Source organism: Somniosus microcephalus, chromosome 6 (genome assembly GCF_052327205.1).
Source record: "Somniosus microcephalus isolate GS21.2 chromosome 6, FLI_Smic_1.0, whole genome shotgun sequence".
In the NCBI taxonomy this organism is placed as follows: Eukaryota; Metazoa; Chordata; class Chondrichthyes; order Squaliformes; family Somniosidae; genus Somniosus; species Somniosus microcephalus.
Genome location: NC_140992.1, coordinates 12,104,255 through 12,131,967, shown reverse-complemented (window position 1 = coordinate 12,131,967; position 27,713 = coordinate 12,104,255). Strand labels below are relative to the sequence as shown.

The following is a 27,713-nucleotide window of genomic DNA, read 5'->3' as shown; positions in this document are numbered from 1 at the left end:
CCTCTCTCTCACTCTCACTCTCACTCTCACTCACTCACCGGCGCCATGTTGCTCCGCCGCGGCCGGGACCCAAAAAGAGCGCCGCCCGCCCCGCCGCCGCCTTATAAAGAGTGGGTGGAAGTCTGCGTCCTGACGTCAGCACGCTGCTCGGGGGGCGGGGCCGGTGCAGGGTGACGTCATGCGCGGCCACGTGTTTCTGCTTCTCATTTCCCCCCCCCCAGACAATGACAGGCTGGTCTACCTCTTTTATTCAACTCTGGTAGTACTTGTTCCTCTTTTTGCGAGACAAATAAGTTAAACAAATAAACTGTAAACAAAACTCTAATAACCCTTTAAATAAACCTTAACAAATCAAATTAAAATTTGGTTGTTTGAACTAATTATGCACTCCAGTCCCCGCGGCGCCCACCGGTCACGAAATTGCTCGAGCGCCGCCGGTGGACACCGCGTGCTCCATCTCTAGGGCCACCCGGGCGGCGAACATGGCCACGGAAGAGAGGGAGGCTGGTAGTACTTGTTACAACTCATCAACTACATGATAAAGCCATTACAGTCATTAACCACAATAAGGCTAAGTCTTTAAAAAAAACAGCTTTAGGATTAACAGGACAAATACAATAATACATTTTTTGAGACAAAAACAATGTCAATAATACAGGTACCTGCGGTGGAACCACCAGAGGATTACGGACAATTGTATATAATTCCTTTTTACAGCAATGTGGTACAGCTGGGGGCTGCACCTTTAATGTATCTGTTAACTGTACTAGGGCTTCTTTCCTGTACTCAGCATGATGACGTCATGCCGTCCGTCACGTGATCTCTCAACGGCGGGAAGAACGTGATGACATCATGACATCAGAGCTCGGAACCTTCTAGCAATAGAGCTCGGAACCTGCTAGCAGTTCAGCTTGGAACCTTCTAGCAGTTTCCAGAGAGGCTTTCAAGCAGACCAGACCTATTTGCATTGTATCCTAGTTTCCTGTACAGCTTCGTTTGTTCATTAAATGTTATTGTTTTTGATTTTCTGAGTCGATCTCAATTCTTCGGCTAGGAACCCCAGTTCTTACATACCCATAGTAAAAAACAATACATACCAGTCCTACTGGCAATCTAGTAACTATGGTGTGGAGATGCCGGAGTTGGACTGGGGGTGGACAAATGTAAGAAGTCACACAACACCAGGTTATAGTCCAACAGCTTTATTTGAAATCACAAGCTTTCGGAGCACTTCACCTGAAGAAGGAGCAGCGCTCCGAAAGCTTGTGATTTCAAATAAAGCTGTTGGACTATAACCTGGTGTTGTGTGACTTCTTACATTAATCTAGTAACTCTTCATTTTTGCTTGGGACAGGCTGGGTATAACAACAGAAAATGCTGGAAAAACTCAGCAGGCCAGGCAACATCCGTGGAGAGAAAATAGAGTCGACGTTTCGGGTCTAACCCTTTTTCAAAACTGGAAAGGAAATGAAATAGATCGAAGGCAGGGCTGGGGAGGGAACAAAAGAAGCGAATAGACATTAAGAGGTATTCAAAACCAGACGAGATGGTGACAGGACTAGTAAAGAGACAAAAGACAGCTCAGATTAGGTGTGAAATGTTCTGGCAGAATGGGAGACAGCTGCCATGTAAAAAAAAGAGGAAGGAGGGGAGGGAAAACCCAAAACAAAGGGGTGGGAAAAAAATATAAGTAAAAATGTAACAGGGGCCGAGGTTATGATCTGAAATTGTTGAACTCGATATTGAGTCCGGAAGGCTGCAAAGTGCCTAATCGGAAGATGAGGTGCTGTTCTTCGAGTTTACGTTGTTATGGATTTACTATGTAATTGATGAGTTGTATAAGTACTGTTGTACTTGAATTTTAAAAAAAAGAACAGGTTATACCAAGTAAAAACGAAGAGTTACTAGATTGCCAGTTGGACTGGTGTGGAATTGTTTTTCACTATGGGTACTTGTATTGTTAATATTGTTGATTTGTCTGTAAAAATTATTACTGCATTTGTACTGTTAATCCTACAGCTGTTTCTTTAAGGCTTTGTCTTATTGTGGTTAATGAATGTAATGGATTTATCATGTAATTGATGAGTTGTATCAAGTACTACCAGATTTAAATAAAAGAATGAGAACCAAAAAAAAATGATAGGCTGGTATGGATTTACTATGTAATTGATGAGTTGTATAAGTACTGTTTGTACTTGAATGTTAAAATTTTTAAAAAGGACAACAGGTTATACCAAGCAAAAATGAAGAGTTACTAGATTGCCAGTAGGACTGGTATGTATTTTTTTTTTATTATGGGTACCTGTATTGTTGACATTGTTTTTGTCTGAAAAAATTTATTATTGTATTTGTACTGTTAATCTTAAAGCTGTTGTTTTTTAAGGCTTAGCCTTATTGTGGTTAATGAATGTAATGGATTTATCATGTAGTTGATGAGTTGTAACAAGTACTACCAGATTTAAATAAAAGAGGTAGACTGAAGATCTAACTATCGCTGGTTCAAAAAAAAATGACAGGCTGGTATGGATTTACTATGTAATTGATGAGTTGTAACAAGTACTATCATATTTAAATAAATATGTTTGACTCAAAAAAAATGACAGGCTGGACCCAGACCAGATGCTCCAGAGGATTTTTGACTGTACTATTTTGAGCAACCCACAAACAAATAGACTGTAACTAAACTTAAAACATTTTGATTGGGCTTATACTCGCTGGAGTTTAGAAGAGTGAGAGGGGGCTCTCATTGAAACTTATAAAATTCTAACAGGACTGGACAGACTAGATGTAGGAAGGATATTCCCGATGGTCGGGGAATCCAGAACCAGGGGTCACAGTCTAAGGATAAGGGGTAAGCCATTTAGGACTGAGATGAGGAATTTCTTCACCCAGAGTGGTGAACCTGTGGAATTCTCTACCACAGAAGGCAGTTGAGGCCAATTCATTAAATATATTCAAGAAGTAGTTGGATATATTTCTTAAGGTTAAAGGGATCAAGGGATATGGGGAGAAGGCAGGGACAGGGTACTGAATTTGGATGATCAGCCATGATCTCATTGAATGGCGGAGCAGGCTCGAGGGGCCAAATGGCCTACTCCTGCTCCTATCTTCTATGTTTCTATGAAACTCATCAAATTAAATTGAAGATTGGTTGGCCGGGGCGGTGGGGAGTGATGCACTCCAGTCCCCGTTGTGCCCATCGGTCGTGGAAGGCCTCGAGCGTGCCGGCGGACACCGCGTGCTCTGTCTCCGGGGCCACCCGGGCGCGAACGTGGCCGCAGAAGAGAGGCAGGCAGTCGGGCCAAACAAGCCCCTCGACCGCCCGCTGCCTGGACCAGTTGATGGTGTTTTTGAGTATAAGAATAAAGATGTCTTACTACAAATATACAGGGCCCTAGTGAGACTACACCTGGAGTATTGTGTACAGTTTTGGTCTCCTTACCTAAGAGGGGATCTCATTGAAACTTATAAAATTCGAACAGGACTAGACAGACTAGATGCAGGAAGGATGTTCCCGATGGCGGGGGAGTCCAGAACCAGGGGTCACAGTCTAAGGATAAGGGGTAAGCCATTTAGGACTGAGATGAGGAGAAATTTCTTCACTCAGAGGGTGGTGAATCTTTGGAATTCTCTGCCCCAGAGGGCTGTGGAGGCTCAGTCGTTGGGTATATTCAAGACAGAGATCGATAGATTTTGGAATATTAAGGGGATCAAGGGATATGAGGATAGTGCAGGAAAGTGGAGTTGAGGTAGAAGATCAGCCATGATCTTATTGAATGGCAGAGCAGGCTCGAAGGGCCAAGTGGCCTACTCCTGCTCCTAATTCTTATGTTCCACTTGTGGGTCACACATATAACAAAAGCAAAACTACTGCGGATGCTGGAAATCATAGAATCACAGAATGGTTACAACACCAACAACAACAACTTACATTTATATAGCGCCTTTAACATAGTAAAACGTCCCAAGGCGCTTCACAGGAATATTGTAAGACAAAAAATTTGACACCGAGCCAGATAAAGAAAGACTTGCATTTCTACAGCGCCTTTCACAACCACCGGACGTCTCAAAGCGCTTTACAGCCAATGAAGTACAATAAGGAGAAATTAGGGCAGGTGACCAAAAGCTTGGTCAAAGAGGTAGGTTTGAAAGAGCATCTTAAAGGAGGAAGTAGAGGTAGAGAGGTTTAGGCAGGGAATTCCGGAGCTTGGGGCCTAGGCAGCTGAAGGCACGGCCACCAATAGTGGAGCGATTATAATCAGGGATGCTCAAGAGGGCAGAATTGGAGGAGCGCAGATATCTCGGTGGGGTTCTAGGGCTGGAGGAGATTCCAGAGATAGGGAGGGATGAGGCCATGGAGGGATTTGAAAACAAGGATGAGAATTTTGAAATTGAGTCGTTGCTTAACCAGGAGCCATGGGGTGATGGGTGAATGGGACTTGGTGCGAGTTACAGCACAGAAGGAGGCCATTCGACCCGTCGAACCTGTGCCAGCTCTCTGCAAGCGCACTTCAGCTGGTCCCACTCCCCCGCCATCTTATATTTATGACCAGAAGATGCTGGAAACTGTCAGCCAGTTAGGCAGCATCTGTGGAGAGAGAAACAGTTCTGACGAAAGGTCATCGACCTGAAACGTTAACTCTGTTTCTCTCTCCGCAGATGCTGGCTGACCGGCTGACTGTTTCCAGCATCTTCTGGTCATAAATATAAGAGTCACTGATAAATCAATTAGGGAATTCAGGAGAAACTTCTTTACCGAGGTTGGTGAGAATGTAGAACTCGCTACCACAGGGAGTGGTCGAGGTGAATAGTATAGGTGCAGTATTGTGAACTCGACGCGATTCCATCGCGAGAGACGCGATTTCAGAGTGAAATAAAGCTTCACTCGTGATGGAACGCCTAAATCTCTGGATTTTTTCTTTGAAAAAAATATACATCGATTTGCACAGGCGCAGAAAAAAACGCCATTGGCCATGGAACCGCCTCTTCTCAGCCTGTTAGAAATGGCAGCAGCCTCTGAGTGAGAGAGTGACTAGGGGATGGCGGGGCGTCAACTGTTCGCGGCAGCGAAACTGAAGGGTGGCGGGGGGAGCGAGCCCCATTTTTTAATTAGCGTGAGCGGCCCGGGCCCAAAAAGCAGCCTGGGACTGGGGGTACCTAGGCCTATTGAGCAACCTCCGCGGGATGGGTGGCCCAAAGATCACCCCTTGGCTCCACACCACAACACAGGGATTAGCGGGAGATTATGGAGAGGGGGTGGTTAACCCGCGAAAACACCTGCATCGGCCGCTACCTCCCGCAACCGTCCGTTGAAGAGCGTTTGCTGTTGCCCGGGCAACCGGCTTGTGGCAGGGAGAGGGGAGGGGTGCAGCAGTAACAGCAGTAGCAGGGTCTCCAGGCCACTGGAGACTGATGACGGTTGATGCTCATCTCCCCGATTTCATTTGGAGGTGGGGAGCGTGGTCTTAAGCGCACAAGGTAAGGATCCAACACACTCTATTGACTGTGATGTGAATGTCTTGTGATTTATTGAGGCAGAAGGCATTTGATAAAGTCTCCAGAAGACATTTGATAAATTCCCACATAAGAGACTGTTAACTAAGGTAGAAGCCCACGGAATTGAGGGCAAATTATTGACCTGGTTAGGAAATTGGCTGAGCGGCAGGAGACAGAGAGGGGGGATAATGGGCAAGTACTCAAATTGGCAGGATGTGACGAGTGGTGTCCCACAAGGATCTGTTTTGGGGCCTCAACTATTCACAGTATTTATTAACAACTTAGATGATGGCATAGAAAGTCACGTATCCAAAGCCCGTGCCGGCTCTCTGCAAGAGCACTTCAGCTAGTCCCACTCCCCCGCCCTTTCCCCGTAGCCCTGCAAACTTTTTTCCTTCAGGTACTTATCCAACTCCCTTTTGAAAGCCACGATTGAATCTGCCTCCACCACCCTTTCAGGCAGTGCATTCCAGATCCTAACCACTCGCTGAGTAAAAATGTTTTTCCTCATGTCGCCTTTGGTTCTTCTGCCAATCACCTTAAATCTGTGTCCTCTGGTTCTTGACCCTTCTGCCAATGGGGAACAGTTTCTCTCTATCTACTCTGTCCAGACCCCTCATGATTTTGAACACCTCTATCAAATCTCCTCTCAATCTTCTCTGCTCTAAGGAGAACAACCCCAGCTTCTCCAGTCTATCCACGTAACTGAAGTCTCTCATCCCTGGAATCATTCTCATAAATCTTTTCTGCACCCTCTCTAAGGCCTTCACATCCTTCCTAAAGTGTGGTGCCCAGAATTGGACACAATACTCCAGTTGAGGCCGAACCAGTGTTTTGTACAGGTTCATCATAATTTCCACGCTTTTGTACTCTATACCTCTATTCATGAAGCCCAGAATCCCGTAAACTTTATTAACCGCTTTCTCAACCTGCCCTGCCACCTTCAACAATTTGTGCACACATACCCCCAGGTCTCTCAGTTCGTGCACCCCCTTTAGGATTGTACCCTTTAGTTTATGTTGCCTCTCTTCATTCTTTCGACCAAAATGTATCACTTCGCAGTATTGACCTGGTGCTTGCAGAGTCATGGGGGGTAGCAGTCACTGCAAACATGAGATAATCTCATTCTCCACCCAGTTAAATACGTTCTTGGTTTTAAGACCTACAATTTCTTCAGATAATAGCCTACTGACTGTGCAAAATTCTACATATGCAGCTGGATTGTAGCCATTGCTCCTATATGGGTTTATATATTTTGTTTTTGCTTGCAGCACAATGTTCCAATAAATTAACAGCCATTTTAACAATTAATTTCAATCTTTCCTGGCCTGTTGTGGTTTAATTACACTGATACATTGAAGAGTGTTGGACACTGGCTTACATGTTATGTTATCTCAAAGAAGGAAATTAATTGGCCAGAAGTCGATAACACCAACAACAACAATTTGCATTTATACAGCGCCTTTAACTAAGTAAAACGTCCCAAGGCACTTCACAGGAGCGATTGTCAGACAAAATTTGACCCCGAGCCACATAAGGAGAAATTAGGACAGGTGACCAAAAGCTTGGTCAAAGAGGGAGGTTTTAAGGAGCGTCTTAAAGGAGGAGAGAGAGGCGGAGAGGCTCAGCGAGGGAATTCCAGAGCTTAGGGCCCAGGCAGCTGAAGGCACGGCTGCCAATGGTGGAGAGATTAAAACCTGGGATATGCAAGAGGCCCAAATTGGAGCAGCGCAGAGATCGCGGAGGGTTCTAGGCAGTGTTCACTGTAAATTTTTTTCAAAATTCCAAACAAGGGGCAGTTTTTCCCTTTAAAAACCGGTGAGCCGGCTGCGTGGGACCTCCAGAGCATTGCACGGCTGCTTAAACAGAACACTGGTTGGAAAGAAAGAAAGACTTGCATTAGGGCTGGAGGAGGTTATGTTCCGGAAAGATTAACAGTCAAAAGCAGAGCGAGGCTGGCCTGCGAGTGACGTGACAGCGGAGCCACCGATCCACCTACTCCAGCTCCTATTTCTTATGGCCTAATGTCAGTAATCGGTTAGTGACGGCCAAATGCAGTTACTGTCCAGGAGCAAAGGTCAGCAAGGGGTCGGGTTGGGAAAAAAATAGCAACTCATGATTTCTTACCAAACCTCATGATTTTTAAATTTGTCTCATGATTTACAAGACGGTGGGCTTGGCATTACTGTCGCAGCATTTAAGGGGAAGCCTGATAAACACATCAGGGAGAAAGGAATAGGATGGGGTTAGCTGAAGAGGGGTGGGAGGAGGCTCGTGTGGAGCATAGATGCCGACAGTTGGGCCCAATGGCCTGTTTCTGTGCTGTAGACTCGCTGTAACTCGATACTCGCAACCTTGGCGTCTAATTTGACCTTGAGCTGAGCTTCCGATCCCATATCCCCTCCATCACCAAGACCGCCTCCTTCCTCCTCTGTAACATCGCCCGTCTCCGCCCCTGCCTCCGCTCTTGTGCTACTGAATCCCCCATCCATGCCTTTGTTACCTCTCGGCTTGATTATTCCAATGCTCTGCTGGCCAGCCTCCCACCTTCCAACATCCCTAAACTTGAGCTCATCCAAAACTCTGCTGCCCGGATCCGAACTCGCACCAAATACCGTTCACCCATCACCCCTGCGCTGACCTACGTTGGCTCCCGGTCCACCAACGCCTCAATTTAAAAATGATCATCCTTGTGTTCAAATCAGTCCATGCGCTTCTCCCTCCCGATCTCTGTAACCTTCACCAGCCCCACAACCTGCCGAGATCTCAGTGCTCCTCCAATTCCGACCTCTTGTGCATCCCCAATCTCCTTCATTCCACCATTGGCAGCCGTGCCTTCAGCTGTCTACGACCTAAGCTCTAGAATTTCCTCCCGAGACCTCAAAGCCTCGCCACTTCTCTCCTCCTTAAAACCTACCTCTGCGATCAAGCTTTTCGTCAGCCCTTCCAATATTTCCTTATGTGGCTAGGTGTCAAATTTTGTTTTATAACACTCCTATGCAGCGCCTTGGGAGGTTTTACTCTGTTAAAGATGCTGTATCAGTGTAAGTTGTTGCCATTTCCCCCCAAGTATTTGTAACCTGATAGAGCTATAAAGGGGGGGGGGGGGGGGGAGGGGAAATATAGATCAATCATAGTGCGGCATGGAGCCTGTTTTGCAGTCACTATATGTAGATTGTGCCAAGTCGGCAGTTTTCAAGCGCCAATATAAATGCTGCCGATAAAAGCAACGGCTGCCTGAAACATGACCAACAGCAGCTGGCAGAAGCTTTCCCACCCAACCAGCTATAGCCAACCAAGCTTGGCCCCCTCCCAAACTTCCATCGGAGATTTACCCAGTACTGTGCCCACTGTATAAGTATCTGCCAGTACACATACAAGATTCTGAAGGGGATTGACAGGGTAGATGCTGAGAGTTTGTTTCCCCTGGCTGGAGTGTCTAGAACTAGGGGGCATAGTCTCAGGATAAGGGGTCGGCCATTTAAGACCGAGATGAGGAGGAATCTCTTCACACAGAGGGTTGTGAATCTTTGGAATTCTCTGCCCCAGAGGGCTGTGGAGGCTGAGTCTTTGAGTACGTTCAAGGCTGAGATAGATAGACTTTTGGACTCTAGGGGTATCAAGGGATATGGAGATCGGGCGGGAAAGTGGAGTTGAGGTCGAAAATCAGCCATGATCTTATTGAATGACGGAGCAGGCTCGAGGGGCCGTATGGCCTACTCCGGCTCTTATTTCTTACCTTATGTACACTCCTTCTGATATAACTGGGGCAGTTTCAGGACATGGTTCACCAATATAAACGCAGATCTTGTAGTTTTACACGGGATGACCTACGAGATATTGATACATGTACCTTGCGCTATGTATTACTGAAAAGGTTGGTGAGAGGGCCAGTTGAAACTTAACCCAGTCTCTCCGAGAAACATTGGGTGAGAAATTGGTCTTTGGGCGCTAGCGAATTGGCTGCCCGTTTTACACAGTCGGCCTGTTCCCTTGAAGTGCATGGAAAAGAAAAATCGGGCGGGGTGTAAGCCCAATTTCACCCCCATTGTACTCTCAAAGCATGACACCACCTCCCACCCATAAAGGATATCACTATTTCTGGCTAAAGATAAGTCACAAATTATGAGTAGACATTTAAAGGGCCAAATAGAACCTACAATTTCTGCAGCTGACTTAGGTAATTTTTATTCGTTCCTGGGATGTGGGTGTCACTGGCAAGGCCAGCATTTATTGCCCATCCCTAATTGCCCCTGGAGAAGGTGGCGGTGAGCCACCTTCTTGGTCCTGCAGTCCTTATGGTGAAGGTGCTCCCACAGTGCCATTAGGGAGGGAGTTGCAGGATTCTGACCCAGCAACGGCAATATATTTCCAAGTGAGGATGGTGTGTGTGACTCAGAGTGGAACTTGGAGGTGGTGGTGTTCCCACACGCCTGCTGCCCTCGTCCTTCTAGGTGGAAGAGGTCGCGGGTTTGGGAGGTGCTGCCGAAGAAGCCTTGGCGAGTTGCTGCAGTGCATCTTGTAGATGGTACACACTGCAGCCACAGTGCGTCGGTGGTGGAGGGAGTGAATGTTTAAGGTGGTGGATGGGGTTCCAATCAAGCGGGCTGCTGTGTCCTGGATGGTGTCGAGCTTCTTGAGTGTTGTTGGAGCTGCACTCATCCAGGCAAGTGAAGAGTATTCTATCACACTCCTGACTTGTGCCTTGTAGATGGTGGAAAGGCGTTAGGAAGTCAGGAGGTGAGACATTCAGTGCAGAATACCCAGCTTCTGACCTGCTTGTGTAGCCACAGTATTTATGTGGCTGGTCCAGTTAAGTTTCTGGTCAATGATGACCCCCCAGGATGTTGATGGTGGGGGATTTGGCGATGGTAATTCCATTAAATGTCAAGGGGCGGTGGTTAGGCTCTCTCGTTGGAGATACTCATTGCCTGGCACTTGTGTGGTATGAATGTTACTTGCCACTTATCAGCCCAAGCCTGAACGTTGTCCAGGCCTTACTGCATGCTGGCATGGGTTGCTTCATTATTTGAGGAGTTGCGAATGGAACTGAACAATCATCAGCGAACATCCTCACTTCTGACCTTATGATGGAGGGAAGGTCATTGATGAAGCAGCTGAAGATGGGTGGGCCTCAGTCACTGCTCTGAGGAACTCCTGCAGCCATGTCATGGGGCTGAGATGATTGGCCTCCAACAACCACCTTCCTTAGTACTAGGTATGACTCTAGCCAGAGGAGTGTTTTCCCCCTTATTCCCATTGACTCCAATTTTACTCAGGCTCCTTGATGCCCCACTTGATCAAATGCTGCCTTGGTAGATGTTGGTACAGTAACTATAAATCTGAACCAAGGATACCTTTCATCACGTTCTAAAGGAAGCTGCATTGTTGTACATGTACAGGTGTATATGTCAGGCTGCTCGTACATGTACAACAATGCAGTTTTCTTTCGAAGGGTTAAAGAATGCTGAATGGTCCCACCCAAAACAGTAACCACCATTTTCCCTTTCAGACACTAACCAACAATGGGGCAAGAACCATGCTTGGGATCCACTTCCAGCCATGATGGCTATGGAGTACTGTCCCACAGCTCCCAACTGTTCTTTGGTACCTCACACACGCTGGCTTGGTAGAGGCACAAGAGTACAAAAACAAGGAAATTATAAAACACTGGTTAGGCCTCAGCTGGAGAATCGCGTTCAGTTCTGGGCACCACTTTACAAAAGCTGTCAAGGTGTTAGAGGGTGCAAGAGATATACAAGAATAGTATCAGGGATACGGGATTTCATTTATGCTCTCCTTAGAGCAGAGGTGCTTAAAAGGACATTTAATAAAGGTGTTCAAAATTATGAACTGTTTTGATAAGAGTAAATAAGGAGAAACTGTTGTTAGTGGCAGACGAGTCAGTAAGCAGAGAACACAGATTTAAGGTGATTGGTAAAAGAATTAGAGTAGACATGAGGATTTGTTTTTTTTTAAACACATCAGATGTAGGGGCAGTGGAAGCAGAGTCAACAGAAACTTTCAAAAGGGAATGTTAAGTACCTGAAGGGGGGAAAAAAAAACCACAGGGCTATGGGACAGAGGGGTGTGACTAATTGGATAGCTCTTTCAAAGAGCCAGCACAAGCACGATGGGCCAAATAGCTTTTTTTTTTGTGATGTATCATTCCATGATTCAAGAGCATCCAAAGAGTGTCAGGTTACTTCACTGCATGGAGAAAATCACTGGTGAGTCAAACCTTGTCCTCTCAGAGATGCATTTTTTTGCAGAGGATCACCGATAGCAGCCACAAGCAAGAAATCCTGCCAGCCAAACAGAAGAGTGTGCGCTCGAACCCGTCCGCCACTGGCCGTGCCGTACAGAGTATTCCCTCTACCAAAGGTGTCGCAGAAATGAACTTAGAGGAATAATAACAATTTACTAGTCAGGACAGCAGATTATCTGAACAAGTTTTAATCAGAGTTTACAGGTTTTGTGCAAAACTCAAATCGGCATTAGCATCATTCCTTTATAAATGGCATCACAGGCATTCAGTTTAAACAGCTGTTACAGTTTTCACTCTTTTGAGCCCTTAGAAGTTGCCAAAAACAAAAAAAAAGGAAGAGATTACTAGCCTGACCAATCTATTGCTCAAATTAAGCATGTAAGAACACCAATACCCAGTTCAAAAAGAGACTACAATGCAACACCAAATTGTAAGAACCTTGGAGAAATGCACTTTTACTACAAAGGAAATATTAGGAATGCTCTCTGTGCAGCCGTCTATTTCCCAGTTATATTTCTGTGTCTGGACTGTGGATGTGAATTTGGTTTGTAAAGTGAAGTGGGTTTCAATTGCATTACAAAACCATGTTTATCCCATATATGCTTGCTGCAGTCAAGTCTGGTGGAGCACATTAAACTAGCTCAAGATGGCAACCTGGATAACTGCATTTTAGCCAACTATTTGATTTAGACAAGCATCTTTGAGCCTCTTCAAACCAAATGAGGATCTTTTGTGTATCTATTCCCAGCTCAATGTGCCGCAGGGTATGGAGAATGACTCCATTCATTCATGCTCGCTGAAGCAGTATGTACTGTATTTACAAAACTTCCAAACAGCAGGGAGCCACGAGGACTCCAGGAACCACTCAACACTCTACTTGCAAAACAAAACCTTGCACTCAACAGGAAAGGGACCTCGGTGTTGGGGAACGAATGAAACATTTCCATTTTGCCCCCCAATCAAGCACTGACTGGAGAAGTTGGGATTGTTCTCCTTGGAGCAGAGAAGGTTAAGGGGAGATTTAATAGAAGTGTTCAAAATTAGAGTTTGGATAGAGTAGATAGGGTGAAACGGTTTCCATTGGCAGGAGGGTCAGTAAGCAGAGGACACAGATTTAAGATAAAAATCAGCAAAAAAAAGCCAGGAGATGGAGAACTTTTTTTTTTTTTTTAAACTCAGCAAGTTAGGATCTCAAATGCACTGCCTGAATGGGGGGGCGGAAGCCCATTCAATAGTAACGCTCAAAAAGGAATTGGCTATATACGTGAAAAGCAAAAATTTGCAGGGCTATGGGTAAAGAGCAGGAGAGTGGGGCTAACTGGTAGCGTTTTGAGAACCAGCACTGGCCAGATGTGCCAAATGGCCTACTTCTGTGCTGTGCTGTGCTATTCCATGTGCAGATGGAGATTAAAGCTCAGTTACAGCAACAGTGTGACCTTTCCATTTCCTGCACCAACCCCCCAACAATACTGCCAATTTACTATAGGCAGCTGTACACTGTCAAGTCTACACCAGCCTCAACTTGTTCCACAAGAAGGAACTTTCATTAAAATCAATGCGAGCCTAGGTCCCAGTGGGAAAGGGGTGACGGGTTTCAACCCACTCTGCTACCCAGAGAACATTTTTGAAAGTAACTGCCCTTTGGCAGCGTGCCGTAAAGCACTGGAGTCGTAGCCTAACCAACTGCAACCAAAAAAATCATTTCTGCACCATTAGGAAGGGCAATTAAAAACGTAGCACACATCCTGGACCAAAACTTTAATTTTTGCAGCACAACTGCAAAAGACTACCACTACACAAATCTGTACCATATTATTATTTTATATATATAATATCCCAACCACAAAGCACTTGTTACGATGTTTGAAGTGGAAAGCCCAGCATCCAAGTGCTCAGACACAAAGTACGTATTTTCAGGAAAACTATGAAGCAGTATTTGTTAAATTGCATACATGTAGCACAAGCAAAACACTAGGACAGTGATTGTTCAGAAGCCAACAGGCTACAAAAACAGGAAACCAGGAAAGATGGAGCCCAGTAGCACCTCCACTTCACAGGTGGTGGGTGGGGAAGTGTACGTTGACAAAACCAGGCTCTTGGAACTTCTGTACTATCCATTATGCATCAAGTTAAAATTATACACCGACCAAATATGCAAAATACCAGTGGATTTCAGGTGTGAACATGCAACATTTTCTTTTGAAGACACACAACCCAGTGCTGGACTGATCCACCTTGGCGTGAGAGGGAATGCATTGGTGAGCATTACAGCTACAGGCAGACAATGAAAAGATTTCTTCAAACAGCGCTGCCCCCTCCAATCCCTGGCACAAGTGTTTAAAACCACCACAGCACTGCTAACAATTCATCTTGTATCTGATAAACCCAACATCAAACGCACCTCACAAAGACAAGTAGTTCCAGGGAAATGCTTCACTCATTTTAATACCATTGCATGATAAATACAATATAAGAAATAAGCAACTGAATTTTATTATTTTTTTTTCAAATCAGTCTGGTGACAAAGGCCTCGAGTGAAATTTCACAGCATAACACCCCCAGTCCCCAGATTCTCATCGGCGCTCTTTTCGAATGCCTGTACAACATTCGCAATGCCCATCCTGTCTGCCCAGGACAAGCGTCGACATTGTATTAGCGGAGTTTTACAACATGAGAAGCCAACAAAAAAAATTGAAAAGTTGGCGGGAGTATAACCGAGGTAATACAGTTAGTTGCTCTTGGCCGCTAGGTGTATTGTGCCGGAAAGCCCACTAACCAAGGCGGATGGACATCAAACCAATCACAGGACAGGTGGCTTTTTGAATTCACTCTATAGGCCGGTTCTGCTAACAAAAGAGGACCAAGGGCAGCAAACTTTACATCACCAAGCTTTTATTTGGGAGCACCAGCACCCGTGATTTAGTACAATGCCGATCAGCCCGCAGCGACGACTGGTCAGCTGATTGGGCAGCAAGGTCGGGTCCAGTCCGGCGCCATTTGGAAAAAAATTCTAAGGAAATGAGGTCATGGTGTGAAGGCCATTACTTTGGCGATAATTAACCCAATTAAGAGCCAAGGTTTTGGCCTAAGCGGTCAGGTCTGGTTTCTTGATCCACGTTTACTGTTTGGTCATTGGCTTGATGGCGATAGCTGCCTCTTCATTCATGGCATACAGGACTGTGATCTAGGGAGATGGGGAAAATCAAACATCAGCAAGACGAGTCAGACACCGATCGGTGCACAATAGGAATATTATAACTCATTAGGAATCCCATTAGAGATTACCAGCCTCCTTTAACTGCAAAGTTCAAATTCTCAATTGACACATTGGATAGCAACCACAAAGATCCACAATAAAGTTTGTGAGCTTTACCTGGTAATGTCAAAATCCCAAGATTAAAAGCAGAAGTTAGAACAATTGCTTCAACAAGCAGGAAGCATCCAAGTGCACCGGATATGAACAGAAGTCAATAGGCAGAGTAAAGAACAACTTGGTGACAAAACTCTAGATTTTCAGGCTTGGACATGGCCAAGGAAAGCAAATATAACTCAAATCTGGGAGGCAAGGACCAGGACCTGCCTCCTGCTCATCTCTATTTGACTTTAGCAGAAACAAAGTGCCTTAATCATCAATCCACCAAATGCGTAGATAGTTGAGCACCTCACACCATTGGGTTACTATGCGTGAGCAATATCAGATGCAGCGTCAGCCTGATCACTTTTATTTGCCTTTATGTGAACACGGCAAACGGAATGCCTGCTGGGAGTTTGGCTCAGCGACGCAAGTCACGTCACAGGAGCAGTAACTCACAAGCAGGTATACGGCAGTTTGGGACAGTGCCTGATAGAATATTTAATCTGCACCACAGTCACTCTGAATGCAAGAAAGTGACCCATTCCACCCCTGTACATGTCAGGGTTCCCCAGCCCCACCCCCTCCTGAAAAGCACCGATTCCTCGCTGATCATCGCCCTGCAGGCCATTTCCTACACCTCGCCAAAGTGGCCATTTTTCAGATGCAAGTTTGGACACCGAGCATTGACGGGAGCTATGCTGTTCAACAAACCCAATCCTGTCTGCTACCATCATCCCCCTGCTGGGAGTGATCAGGAGCACAAACCCTGGATTATTCTCCTCACCACACATCCAAATAGTTGTTGGATTTAATCTACAATGTGAAGAAAGTCAGATACTGGACTGAACATGGTGACTTAATTTCCACTCTACATTCACTATTGTTTTGATAAACATAGCCCCTGAATTTGTGAATGGCCCAAGGCGGTGACATTTTGCGAGTGTACAAGCACAAAAAACAAGGTATCCTCATTTCACGTCCAGCTCTCCTTACCACGAGATCTTCCCCAGCATCATATCTCTGTAGTATTTCCTTTCCCAGGTCACCATCTGTCAGCTTAAGATCCTCACGTATGTCACCGTTATCCATCATCAGAGAGAGGTAGCCATCTGTAATTCCAATCAACTAGAGAAAAAAAATCAGTTTAATACAAAGCTCCTGTAGAAATCTATGAACATCTGCTGCAGGATTTTGGCTGATCATTGACAATTGTCAGTACAGACTTTTATTGAATTTCCCCCCACCCACCCAAAGGCATTGCTGGGGTACAGAGGAAATAGTGGGGCTGCCCCCACCCCAAAGCAGTTGGTATTCACATTCTGAATCTCAATAGTGAACGTTAGCAGGCTGCTTGACTGCCAGAAGGGGGAAAAAGAGATCACATCACATCTTACACACCAACATGAAAAAGACCACCAGCCCCCTAGTGTACACCCCATTCATAAGGCAGTGCAATCCCAAAACCACTGGTAATGCTGACTCCCGAGGGAAAAACGGCCAATTTCATCCCAACTCTTAAGCAAGCTCAAAAAGACCACGGCTACCTACGAAACAATCACTAGACACACAGAAACAAAAAGCCACTCTATGTCACAATCTTCTTTGAAAAGGCAGGATTATACAGGACTGGAAAGGATCAATCTGATCTTTGCTCGAGGTCACAGACCTCTTACAGTCAGACCGATCCCCTGTCAAAAATGTAACCATTATCCTCTTAACATTTGTAACATTCTCCACTTGCACTGCCTCCCTGGGTAGGTTGGCTGCACACGGTTCCCAGCCTCTGAGGTCCTACCATAACCGTGCAAGTTTACAGCTGTCTCTCCCTCTAGACCCTCCACTGATTCAAGTGCATCAGTCTACTCTTCCCTTAAAAGATGCGATAATCTCTGCCTCAACTACCACCCGTGGCAAAGTATTTCATGCTCTAGCATTTCCATAATGAGGCAAATAGGGGAAAAGACACAGGAAAAAGTTCCATTATTTTTAAACACCTCAAATCTCCTCTTTGCCTTCTCTGTCCCAATATAAACAATCCCAGAATCTCTCACGTCTCATCTATTATTACATTTGCCACATATGTCACACTCCTTATATGCCATTGGAGAGAGAGACAGCTGCATACTTCTACCCCTGGGTGGAGTTTCACAAGCTCTCGATCCCCACACCTACACTGATGCTCCGAGGAAAGTTTGCTTTGTTCCGACTATCTAGGGAAAGCCACAGGAGATGCAATTGTTACAGTTTCTCATCCTTGGCATCACCTGCTGAATGTACACTGTAGTCTGGCATCCTTTCCAGAATGGGGAACTCAAAACGTCACACTGTGGCCCAACCAGTGCCATGTACAAATGTGTCACCTTTGCTTTTGTACTCCACGCCTACACTTATAAAAGTGTAATACTATTGGCCTTTATTAATTTAATCTACCAGCATTTTCAAGGAAGTATGCATTCGCACCCGAGGTCTTTGTTCCTCCAAATCCTTTAACATCTTTCAGTATGCTCCCAACTTCTTAAATTTTCCTCCCAAACAGAATTAGCTCTCCGCCCCCATATTGAACTGCCCATTCCATAGCCCTTTCAGCCAGCCCCACCCCCCACCAATAAGCCAAACCCTCAACTTCTGTTCCATTAGCGAGTTACGTCATTATAGATATTTCTTATCCAAGTTTGAATCAACATACACTGTCCTACAGCCAAGGTCAATAAACAACATCCATACACACACTTCCAGCGCAACGTGTGAAAAGAGTGAACCCAACAAACTTTTACTCTCCTCAACAAAAGGGGGGGGGGGGGGGGGGGTGTCTAGGCTAATTGTGGTACCCCCGCCGTTTAGCCAAAGTCAGCAAACTGCAGACTGAACCTGGGATACATAAAATGCGCAGACCACCGGTCCGTCTGACCAGTCCCAAAATTCAACGCACTCACCACCCCATCCCAAATAAATCCAGTCTTCCTCATGAATTTAATCTTCAGGGTGGATGGGTGCTTCTCTGTATTTTCACAATTTATTAACAATTTAAATACAGCTACTTTTCTGTAATTGTCAACTCTGCAGCAACTGCAAGGGCAATTTGCCACCGTACTACCCATGTCACGGGAATGCAGATTTGTTAAGTAGAGATTTCACCCGCTGCTTAGCCAGTCATTTCCACTCTCCAAACTGACCAACAGGTTTTACTGTGAAACCTCGGACTCCAGTTACTACTTCCAATTTCCCATGACCCCGAATAAATCATGAAATCCGCCCCCCCCCCGGCAGGAGCCCCTTCCAGCCAGGCCAAACCAGCGGCTAACAATTACATGTGTGAAAAACAGTCGCAAGTCACCACAAACTGGACACAAGCCAGACAGGGCAGACAATTTCAGTCACCCAAAACTGGTACTTGTGTAAGCAGCTGCCCCAGTTTCCCCCCCACACGGGTATCGCATGAAAATCCTCTTTAAAATTCAATTACCAAATTGCAAAGGGCTCAAGTCTCAACTTCACGCCAATTTTAATGTAGCAAGTTTAAAAAAAACTTTTGATTCCTACAGATAGTAAAGTTAAAACAAAAGATAAACAAGAGCACGAACATTTGGACATGGTTCTAATTCTAAAGGTGTGCCAGAATGAGCAGAAAGCATCTTGTGGACCTTTTTCCTGGGATGATGTTGACACCGGCATGAACCTTTTAATTAGTCACAGGAGCTCACCTGATAATCGTTTCTCTTGACGTTGGGGACATCCACGTTGTGGGTGGAGGGGCAGATATCTTCATACTTTTTTGCCGTGAATATATCAAGGCCAACCATATGAACCTGGGAAGATATACAATAGTAAATATACCATGCAGCGTTCAATTCTGTACCAGTGTTGTTACTGGGCACATTTAGTACATTAGGACCAACAAGCTGTAGGGAAAAAAACAAATGTGCCATGCGTTTATGCAATGCTCTTAATAAGTCAACAAAATGGCTCCCAGCACCAGTACTTCGTCATGGTTATACAGCTCTCTCCAGATGCAAGCCAATTTTGGAAGGACAAAAATCTATAACTGAACTGTAGGGTGTAATTTTACAAACATTACTGAATCCTCAGTAACAACCATGCTGTATAAAGCTGCAAATCTAATCACAGCATTCTACAGAACAAAAGTTGTCCTGCCTCTCACGCCTGCAAGGGCCAACACACCACATCGCCAATGCGCTTAAGCAACCAAGCTCCAACAAGGACTAGCCCGGGCCTACTTGCCTGCACATCAGGATTTTGCCCAAATTATAACCTAAAGGTCAAGTCAAAAAGAAATTCTAGACAAAGAACTATATAATTCTGAAAGTTAGCAAGAATTTTTAGGACATTTGCTTAATAGGAATGTCATGTCACAGAGAGTATCTGCTCACCAGAGACTCCTACTATTTTGAAGAGGTTACATTTGGGTGCTCACCTGTAGGCCAGGGAGAGCCAGTTCCAGCTCATTGAAATCACCAGTAGGTGCATTTTGTCTGAGAAGTGTCACACTTTTGAAACCCCAAAAATACTGCGAACTGTGTGTGTGTGTGCAAGCGGCTCTCAAAAACAAGTTTACAAAAGCTCAAACAGGTTCCGCAACTTAATTTATTCCAGATTGCAGACCAGGTCCAACAACTCAAACTAACTGAATGCGACACATGTTTAGTAACCAACATCTTGGTAACATTATGCATTGTCAAATTAAACCACAGTGGATTTTTGAGAACATTATCCATTAAGACAACAGATGATACACAGTAACGGCAGAAAGTTTATCTCATTCGATGTATTAAAAATTGTCTTCCAGCTTTTCTTGAAAATTTGAGCTCATGAAGGAAATTAATGTTGGGAATGGAACACCTTCTATTTCAGGCATACAGTAGCCACGTCAAGCAGCCCTTGCAACAATAGGTGTAGTAGTCAGATGCGCAGGGTACAGTTTCCTCCCAACCATACAAAAAGTATCCTGTACTGCATGCAGTGAGACATTTTCCATTTCCAACACTAGTCACACACAGCTTGCAAATTTATGCTGTAGGCCCATGCCCAGTAGCAACTAGATCAATAGCAACTAGATCAAGCCTGGTCAAAGTCACAAGAAGAAGCAATTACCCTATAAACCCAGCTTAAATGTGAACGTGCAGTGTCTCTCCCTCTACCACTCAGGTAGTGTGTTCTTAAACACAGACCATACAGTAAAATGCAAGTTATACAAGGCACGGAACACCATGAACCTGATGAAAATGAAAGTCTCCAGGGTGTCTAACTGCATCGCCTATATGGCTAGCTTCAAGCTCAACATTAATGCTGCTCTAAATTAAGAAACTATTAGTCCGACAGGCACCCTAAACTAGAAGCCTAATTACAAACCTGAGAGAATCACAAAATGCAATTTAGAATAGACACCGTCACCATAAAACTGCCGTGATCATAGCAAGGTCTAAAATTTAGCACGATAGCAAAATACTGCAGATGTTGGAAATCCGAAATAACAACAGAAAATGCTGGAAAAACTCAGCAGGTCAGGCAACATCCGTGGAGAGAAATTTGAGTTGACGTTTCGGGTTTGACCCTTCTTCAAAACTGGAGAGAAAAGGAACTAGATCGAAGGCAGGGCTGCGATCGGACAAAAGAATAAAAGAACCAAAAGAAGTAAAAGAGATTAGAAGCTAGACGAGATGGTAATATGCTGGGATTAGGTGTGAAGTGTACTGGCAGGGCAAAAGATAGCTGCCAGGTGTGAGAGAGAAACAAAAGGAAAGGGGGGGGGGGGGGGGGGGGGGAGGAAAGGAGCGAGTTCAACAATTTCAGATCATAACCTCGGCCCCTATTTCATTTTTACTTATATTTTTCCACTCCTTTCCTCCCCCGCCCCCCTTTCCTTTTGTTTCTCTCACACCTGGCAGCTATCTTTTGCCCTGCCAGTACACTTCACACCTAATCCCAGCATATTACCATCTCGTCTAGCTTCTAATCTCTTTTACTTCTTTTGGTTCTTTTATTCTTTTGTCCGATCGCAGCCCTGCCTTCGATCTAGTTCCTTTTCTCTCCAGTTTTGAAGGTCAAACCCGAAACGTCAACTCAAATTTCTCTCCACGGATGTTGCCTGACCTGCTGAGTTTTTCCAGCATTTTCTGTTGTTATTTCTAAAATTTAGCACTGCTACTTAAGTGCTGAAACAGTGCCATGAAACAGCCACTCGTGTTCTCTGATTTACTTAGTCCTTCTGTTGGCCTTCATAGCGAGAGGATTCGAGTACAGGAGCAAGGATGTCTTGGTGAGACCACACCTTGAGTATTGTGTGCAGTTTTGGTCGCCTTATCTGAGGAAGGGTGTTCTTGCCATGGAAGGAGTGCAGCGAAGATTCACCAGGCTGATACCTGGGATGGCAGGAATGACGTACGAGGAGAGATTGAGTCCATTGGGCTTACACTCGCTGGAGTTTAGAAGAATGAGGGGGGATCTCATTGAAACTTATAAAATTCTTAACAGGACTAGACAGACTAGATGCAGGAAGGATGTTCCCGATGGTCGGGGGAGTCCAGAACCAGGGGTCACAGTCTAAGGATAAGGGGTAAGCCATTTAGGACAGAGATGAGGAGGAATTTCTTCACCCAGAGTGGTGAACCTGTGGAATTCTCCACCAGAAGGCAGTTGAGGCCAATTCATTAAATATATTAAAGAAGGAGTTGGATATATGTCTTAAGGCTAAAGGGATCAAGAGATATGGGGAGAAGGCAGGGACAGGGTACTGAAATTGGATGATCAGCCATGATCTCATTGAATGGCGGAGCAGGCGCAAGGGGCCGAATGGCCTACTCCTGCTCCTATCTTTCCAGAGATTGGGAGTTAAAACCTCACCATGGCAGTTTAATTTTTCTTAAATTCAGTTTAAAATTGAAAAAATTTGGAAATAAAAAACCCAACTGGTTCACTAGTGTCCTTTAAGGAAGGGAATTTGCTGTCTTTAGTCTGGACCTATGTGACCCCAGTCCCACACCAACATGACTCTTGACTGCCTACTGAAGTGGCCTAGCAAGCCACTCGGTTGTATCAAACCACCACCAGCGGGTCAAGGCGGCCACCTACCTTCTCAGGGCAACTGCGGATGGGGCAGTAAGCGAGGTCTTGCCTGCAACACCCACATCCAGAAAATGAAAAAAAATGTTGGTAAAACAAACTGTACATGGGACCCACTTCAAGTGAAGCTTGACCACCCAAATCTAGATTTAATGCCTTCTAAGCTCCATTTTGCAACTCCGAAATCCCCAAGCACCCTAGAGTTACTCACTTAACTCCTTCCTGGTCAATCTTGGGAAGGCCCGTAGGGGTACAGTAGCAAAGTGGTTATGGTACTGCACTAGTAATCCAGAAACCTGGACTAATGATCCAGAGACAGAAGTTCAAATCCCACCATGACAGTTGGGGAATAATTAAATAAATTGAGGAATTTTAAAAAGCTCGTGTCAGTAATGGTGGCCACGAAACCACCGGATTGTCGTAAAAACCCATCTGGTTCACCAATGTCCTTTAGGGAAGGAAATCTGCCGTCCTTACCCAATCTGGCCTACATGTGACTCCAGACCCAAAACAATGTGGTTGACTCTTAACTGTCCTCACTACCACCTTCTCAAGTGCAATTACGGAGGGGCAATAAATGCTGGTCTTGCCAGCGATGCCCACATTCCGTGAATGAATAAAAAGAAACAAACATCTTAATACTGGGTTATCAAAACTCTCACCAAAGTGCAGTGATTAAACCCTTCAAGCCTTGAGAGGGGGAGGGAAAGAGAGAGAGAGAGAGAGAGACTTTAAAAACACAACCAGAATCCCACCCTGATGGGTCAACATGTCTAACCAGTGAGTCATGCAGACCAGAGCTCTCCAGGTTAGAAAGGAAAAATGAAGGCTTAGGCTCCCATTGTTGACCGCTATCCAGAGATCCCCTATATTCAAAAAGTACGTGTGAGAAAGAACATCAGGCATAGCAGTTATGTTCCTCCACAGTTAAATAACCTGCCAACACACTCATTTCCTTCGACTTTAAAAGACCATTTGAGCCCAGTACCACGGAACTGGACCCTAGTAAAGTGTTCACACTCCCAGAAATGGAGGGGAGGCGAGATAAAAAGAGGAAATTCACAAAACAACATTAGTACATTCAAATTCTGCTAACTAGCACACAGATTTGACCATTCAGGGCATCAATGATGATTACAGACCTTGGCGTGCCCATGCTTGCCAGTCTTGGATGTTGACATTTCAACAATCTTGCAGGGGCGCCCTTTCAGAACCACAAATCCATTCTTGCGCAAAGAGGAGCACTGTGTCGGAAAGGTGGCAGATGCCCCAGCGTCTCCAGTGGTGAAATCTATATTGTCATCCATGGTTCTTGTGTTTTCGTGGAGACACTGAAGAGAGGCAATTCATTAGTCAGGCAACATTGGCAAAAATAATCCAAACAAATTTACATCCCATGTAGCCCCTAATTAAACCTTTAAAAACTCATATCCACAACAAAAAAAATCCAGATTAGTTACTGGTAATCCAGGGCTCTGATTCTTATTGATTAAAACAACACGGTTTAAAAACAAGATCGGAAGGAACCCTGCCCGATTTTCTCCCTTTCACCCCCCTGGGGCACTCAGGCTAATTGCAATGTCCCTACTAGTCCTGGTGTGGCTCAATGCCACACCCGATCATGCATTCACCTATTGTGCTGTGACTAATGGAGATCTATACCCATCAACTGCAGCAAAAATGCAAAGCATTGTAAAAGCACATGGAAAGGAGGGGGCAGGGGAATTTAGAGAATTATACAGCACAGGCAGAACCCATTTAGTGCCATCGTGCCAGCTCTTTAAAAGAGCGATCCAATTAACCCCACTCTCCCAGCTCTTTCCCATAGCCCTGCAAAATGTTCCTGTTCCAGTATATATCCAATTCCCTTTCAAACGCTACTACTGAATCTGCTCCCACCACCCTTTCAGACAGGGCACTCCAGATCATAGCTCACTGCGTAAAAAAACTCTCAAATCTGTGCCCTCTGGTTACCAACACTTGTTAAAGGCAGTATCTTCAGACTTCCAATCAGATTCACAAGAGAAGACAGAAGAAACCCTCATGTTAAATTACACCCCCCCGCAACAGATCACAGTATTCAGGATTCATTACCAGAGGCATGTTAGCAAGGACATTTTTAGATTTTAACATTTGCCACCAGTGGCAATTTAACACTTATTTTTGCTGATGCACTTTAAGGAAATTAGAACGCAGGGGACCAAATGCAGCCTGCTGTATCCCCAGTGGACCTGGCTAGTCAAGACCAGGATGTCGAGGCCATCCCACAGAATGGGCAAAGCTCATTTACATGGGATATACGGCAGAGACAGGCCATTCGACCCAACCAGTTCATGCTGGCATTTATGTTGCACTTGAGCCTCCTCCAGTCTTTCCTCATCTAACTCCAGCACCATGACCCTCTATTCCCTTCTCCCTCGTGTGCTTACCTAGCCTCCCCTTAAATGCATCTATACTTTTCGCTTCAATCACTCCCTGTGGTAGTGAGTTCCACATTCTCACCACTCTCTGGGTAAAAAAGTTTCTTCTAAATTCCCTATTGGATTTCCTAGTGACTATCTTATATTGATGGCCTCTAGTTTTGCTCTTCCCCACAAGTGGAAACACAGTCTACTCAATCAAAACCTCTCATAATTTTAAATAAAAACAGAAAATTCTGGAAATACTCAGCAGGTCAGGCAGCATCGGTGGAGAGAGAGAGAGAAACATTTAGCCTTTCAGATCGATGCCCTTTCGTCAGAACTGGATTAGTCAGCCAGAGGCCTGGATTAATAATGCAGAAAACGCGAGTCCAAATCCCACCGGAGCAGTGAGAGAACTAGCTCGGACGAAAGATCACCGACCTACCTGAAACATTCATTCGGTTTTTCGCACAGCTGCTGCCTGACCTGCTGAGTATTTCCAGCATTTTGTTTTTAATTCATAATTTTAAAAAACCTCTATTAGGTCAGCCCTCACTTTTCAACAGAAATTTTTAAAAAAGAGCCAGCCTGTTCAACCTTTCCTGATTGGTACAACCTCGCAATTCTGGTCTCATCCTTGTTTGCACCCTCTCCAATGCCTCATAGAAACATAGATTTAGGAGCAGGAGTAGGCCACTCGGCCCCTCGAGCCTGCTCCGCCATTCAATGAGATCATGGCTGATCATCCAAATTCAGTACCCTGTCCCTGCTTTCTCCCCATATCCCTTGATCCCTTTAGCCTTAAGAAATATATCCAACTCCTTCTTGAATATATTTAATGAATTGGCCTCAACTGCCTTCTGTGGTAGAGAATTCCACAGGTTCACCACTCTCTGGGTGAAGAAATTCCTCCTCATCTCTGTCCTAAATGGCCTACCCCTTATCCTTAGACTGTGACCCCTGGTTCTGGACTCCCCGACCATCGGGAACATCCTTCCTGCATCTAGTCTGTCTAGTCCTGTTAGAATTTTATAAGTTTCAATGAGATCCCCTCTCATTCATTTAAACTCCAGCAAGTACAAGCCCAATCGACCCAATCTCTCCTCACACGTCATTCCTGCCATCCCAGGTATCAGCCTGGTGAATCTTCGCTGCACTCCCTCCATGGCAAGAACATCCTTCCTCCACCTCCTTTTTGTAACATGGCCACCAGAATTGCACCCCATGAAGCGATTTAAGCCAATATCCCACCTATTATCATCACATTGCATAGATTGTACTTTTTTTTTGGATTATAAAGCGGCATGGGGTGACCTCTGACCCGGAAGGGCCGGCGGCCGATTTGCCCCATCACGCCGGCATGGCGCCCGCGGCCTAAAAAACGGCAGCAGGCGGCGGAGAATCGCCCAGCGGCCCGGTAAGAGAAAGGGTGGGGTTGGGAAACACACACATACACCGGGTGCGGGGAGGAGACACGATGCTTACAAACCGTCTGCCTCTCCCGAGGAGGGGGGGGAAGAGAGAGAGAAAGAAAGAAAGCGGCCGCGCAATCTCCCCTCAGCAAACAAAGGGCAGGGGCGGCGTTGGCCGAGCGTTACCTCAGACCTCCCGCTTGCAGGGCCTCTGGGCCCCCTAACACCACGGCGGGGGTGGGAAGCAAGCGCGAACCGTCGAAAAAAAACACATTTTCACCTCATCCACCCGCGCCTCAGTGAGGTGGCGGGCGGCCGGAGTGATGAGGATGAGGAGGAGGCCTCTCCTCCCCGCCCCGATAGGCCTCGTTAAAAAAAAACGGTTAAAACAAAAACAACCGGGGTTTTTTTTTTTCTCTCCTTCCTCAGGGGAAAAGTTGCGGCCCGGTTGGGCGGCCTTGGCCTGAGGATGAGGAGAGAAGCCGCGGGCCGACCGTTACCCGTCCAATCGCCCCGCGCGCGCGCTGCCGCCTCACCCGCCAACGGTCGGGACAAGAAGGTCCCGGCTGCGCATGCGCGGCTATTAACACTGCGCCAGCCGGGCCCCGGGGAGGGGTTCCTGTTAATCACCAATTGCCCACACCCCCTCTCGCCAGCGCTCCTCCCACCCACCCAGCACGCACGCAGGCTGCGCGGTGACGTCAGCACGCCGCCAGCTGACGCTCCTCTCCTGCTGTGTAGTTGCTGATTCTGCCAATTCCCCCCCATTTTACACCTGGACACAGCAAAAAAAAATGACTGCGGGAGGCTGGAAAAACCGAAATCACAAAACAGCAAACGCTGGGGGAAAAAAAAGCTCAGCAGGCCCCCGGGGCAGTATCCCGTGGGGAGAGTGGATAAATCCCCAGGCCTGGATGAGATGTATCCCAGGCTGCTGTGTGAGGCAAAGGAGGAGATTGCAGGGGCTCTGACACAAATTTTCAGAACCTCTCTGGCCACAGGGGATGTACCAGAGGACTGGAGAACAGCTAACGTAGTACCATTATTCAAGAAGGGTAGCAGGGATAAACCAGGGAATTACAGGCCAGTGAGCCTAACATCAGGGGTAGGGAAATTATTGGAAAAGATTCTGAGGGACAAAATTAGTCTCCACTTGGAGAGGCAAGGATTAATCGGGGATAGTCAGCATGGCTTTGTCAAGGGTAAATCATGTCTGACCAATCTGATTGAATTTTTCGAGGGGGTGACTAGGTGTGTGGATGAAGGAAATGCTGTGGATGTGGTATACACGGACTTCAGTAAGGCTTTTGACAAAGTCCCGCATAGGAGACTGGTCAAGAAGGTAAGAGCCCATGGGATCCAGGGTGCCTTGGCACGTTGGATCCTAAACTGGCTGAGTGGCAGGAGGCAGAGGGTGATGGTCGAAGGTTGCTTTTTTGACTGGAAGCCTGTGTCCAGTGGGGTACCTCAGGGATCGGTGCTGGGTCCCTTGCTGTTTGTGATCTACATAAATGATTTGGAGGAGAATGTAAAAGGTATGATCAGTAAGTTCGCAGATGACACAAAAATTGGTGGGGTGGTAAATTGCGAGGAGGAAAGCCTCAGGCTACAGGACGATATAAACGGGTTGGTCAGATGGGCGGAAAAGTGGCAAATGGAATTTAACCCTGAAAAGTGCGAGGTGATGCATTTTGGACGGACAA

General features: G+C 45.8%; 2 protein-coding genes and 1 long non-coding RNA gene across 5 annotated transcripts in view; 1 reads left to right on the top strand and 2 right to left on the bottom strand.

Annotated features, from left to right (window-relative positions):
- rpl22l1 (ribosomal protein L22-like 1) overlaps positions 1-62 on the bottom strand; it is a 25,704-nt gene extending 25,642 nt beyond the window's left edge. The window contains exon 1 of the mRNA XM_085989733.1: positions 39-62. Coding sequence (XP_085845859.1) covers positions 39-47 — 9 coding nt within the window. The 5' untranslated portion in view covers positions 48-62. The remainder of the gene's footprint in view (positions 1-38) is intronic.
- An 11,874-nt stretch (positions 63-11,936) lies between these two features.
- On the bottom strand, positions 11,937-26,639 carry LOC147115457 (eukaryotic translation initiation factor 5A-1-like). Of its 3 annotated transcripts, none has more exons than XM_085989728.1 (5): positions 26,547-26,639; positions 23,339-23,527; positions 18,821-18,925; positions 16,113-16,244; positions 11,937-14,948 (listed from the first exon to the last, which is right to left on the bottom strand). In XM_085989728.1, the coding sequence occupies exons 2-5, from the start codon at positions 23,501-23,503 to the stop codon at positions 14,883-14,885; spliced, it is 468 nt and encodes a 155-aa protein (XP_085845854.1). In that variant the 5' UTR covers positions 23,504-23,527; positions 26,547-26,639; the 3' UTR covers positions 11,937-14,882. The 3 variants fall into 3 exon arrangements, with proteins under 3 accessions (XP_085845854.1, XP_085845855.1, XP_085845856.1); XM_085989729.1 differs by lacking the exon at positions 26,547-26,639 and adding an exon at positions 26,511-26,532; XM_085989730.1 differs by lacking the exon at positions 26,547-26,639 and adding an exon at positions 26,291-26,312.
- The window catches only part of LOC147115456 (uncharacterized), a 103,134-nt gene continuing 101,348 nt past the window's right edge, over positions 25,928-27,713 (top strand). The window contains exon 1 of the long non-coding RNA XR_015078623.1: positions 25,928-26,015. This is a non-coding gene — a long non-coding RNA (uncharacterized LOC147115456). The remainder of the gene's footprint in view (positions 26,016-27,713) is intronic.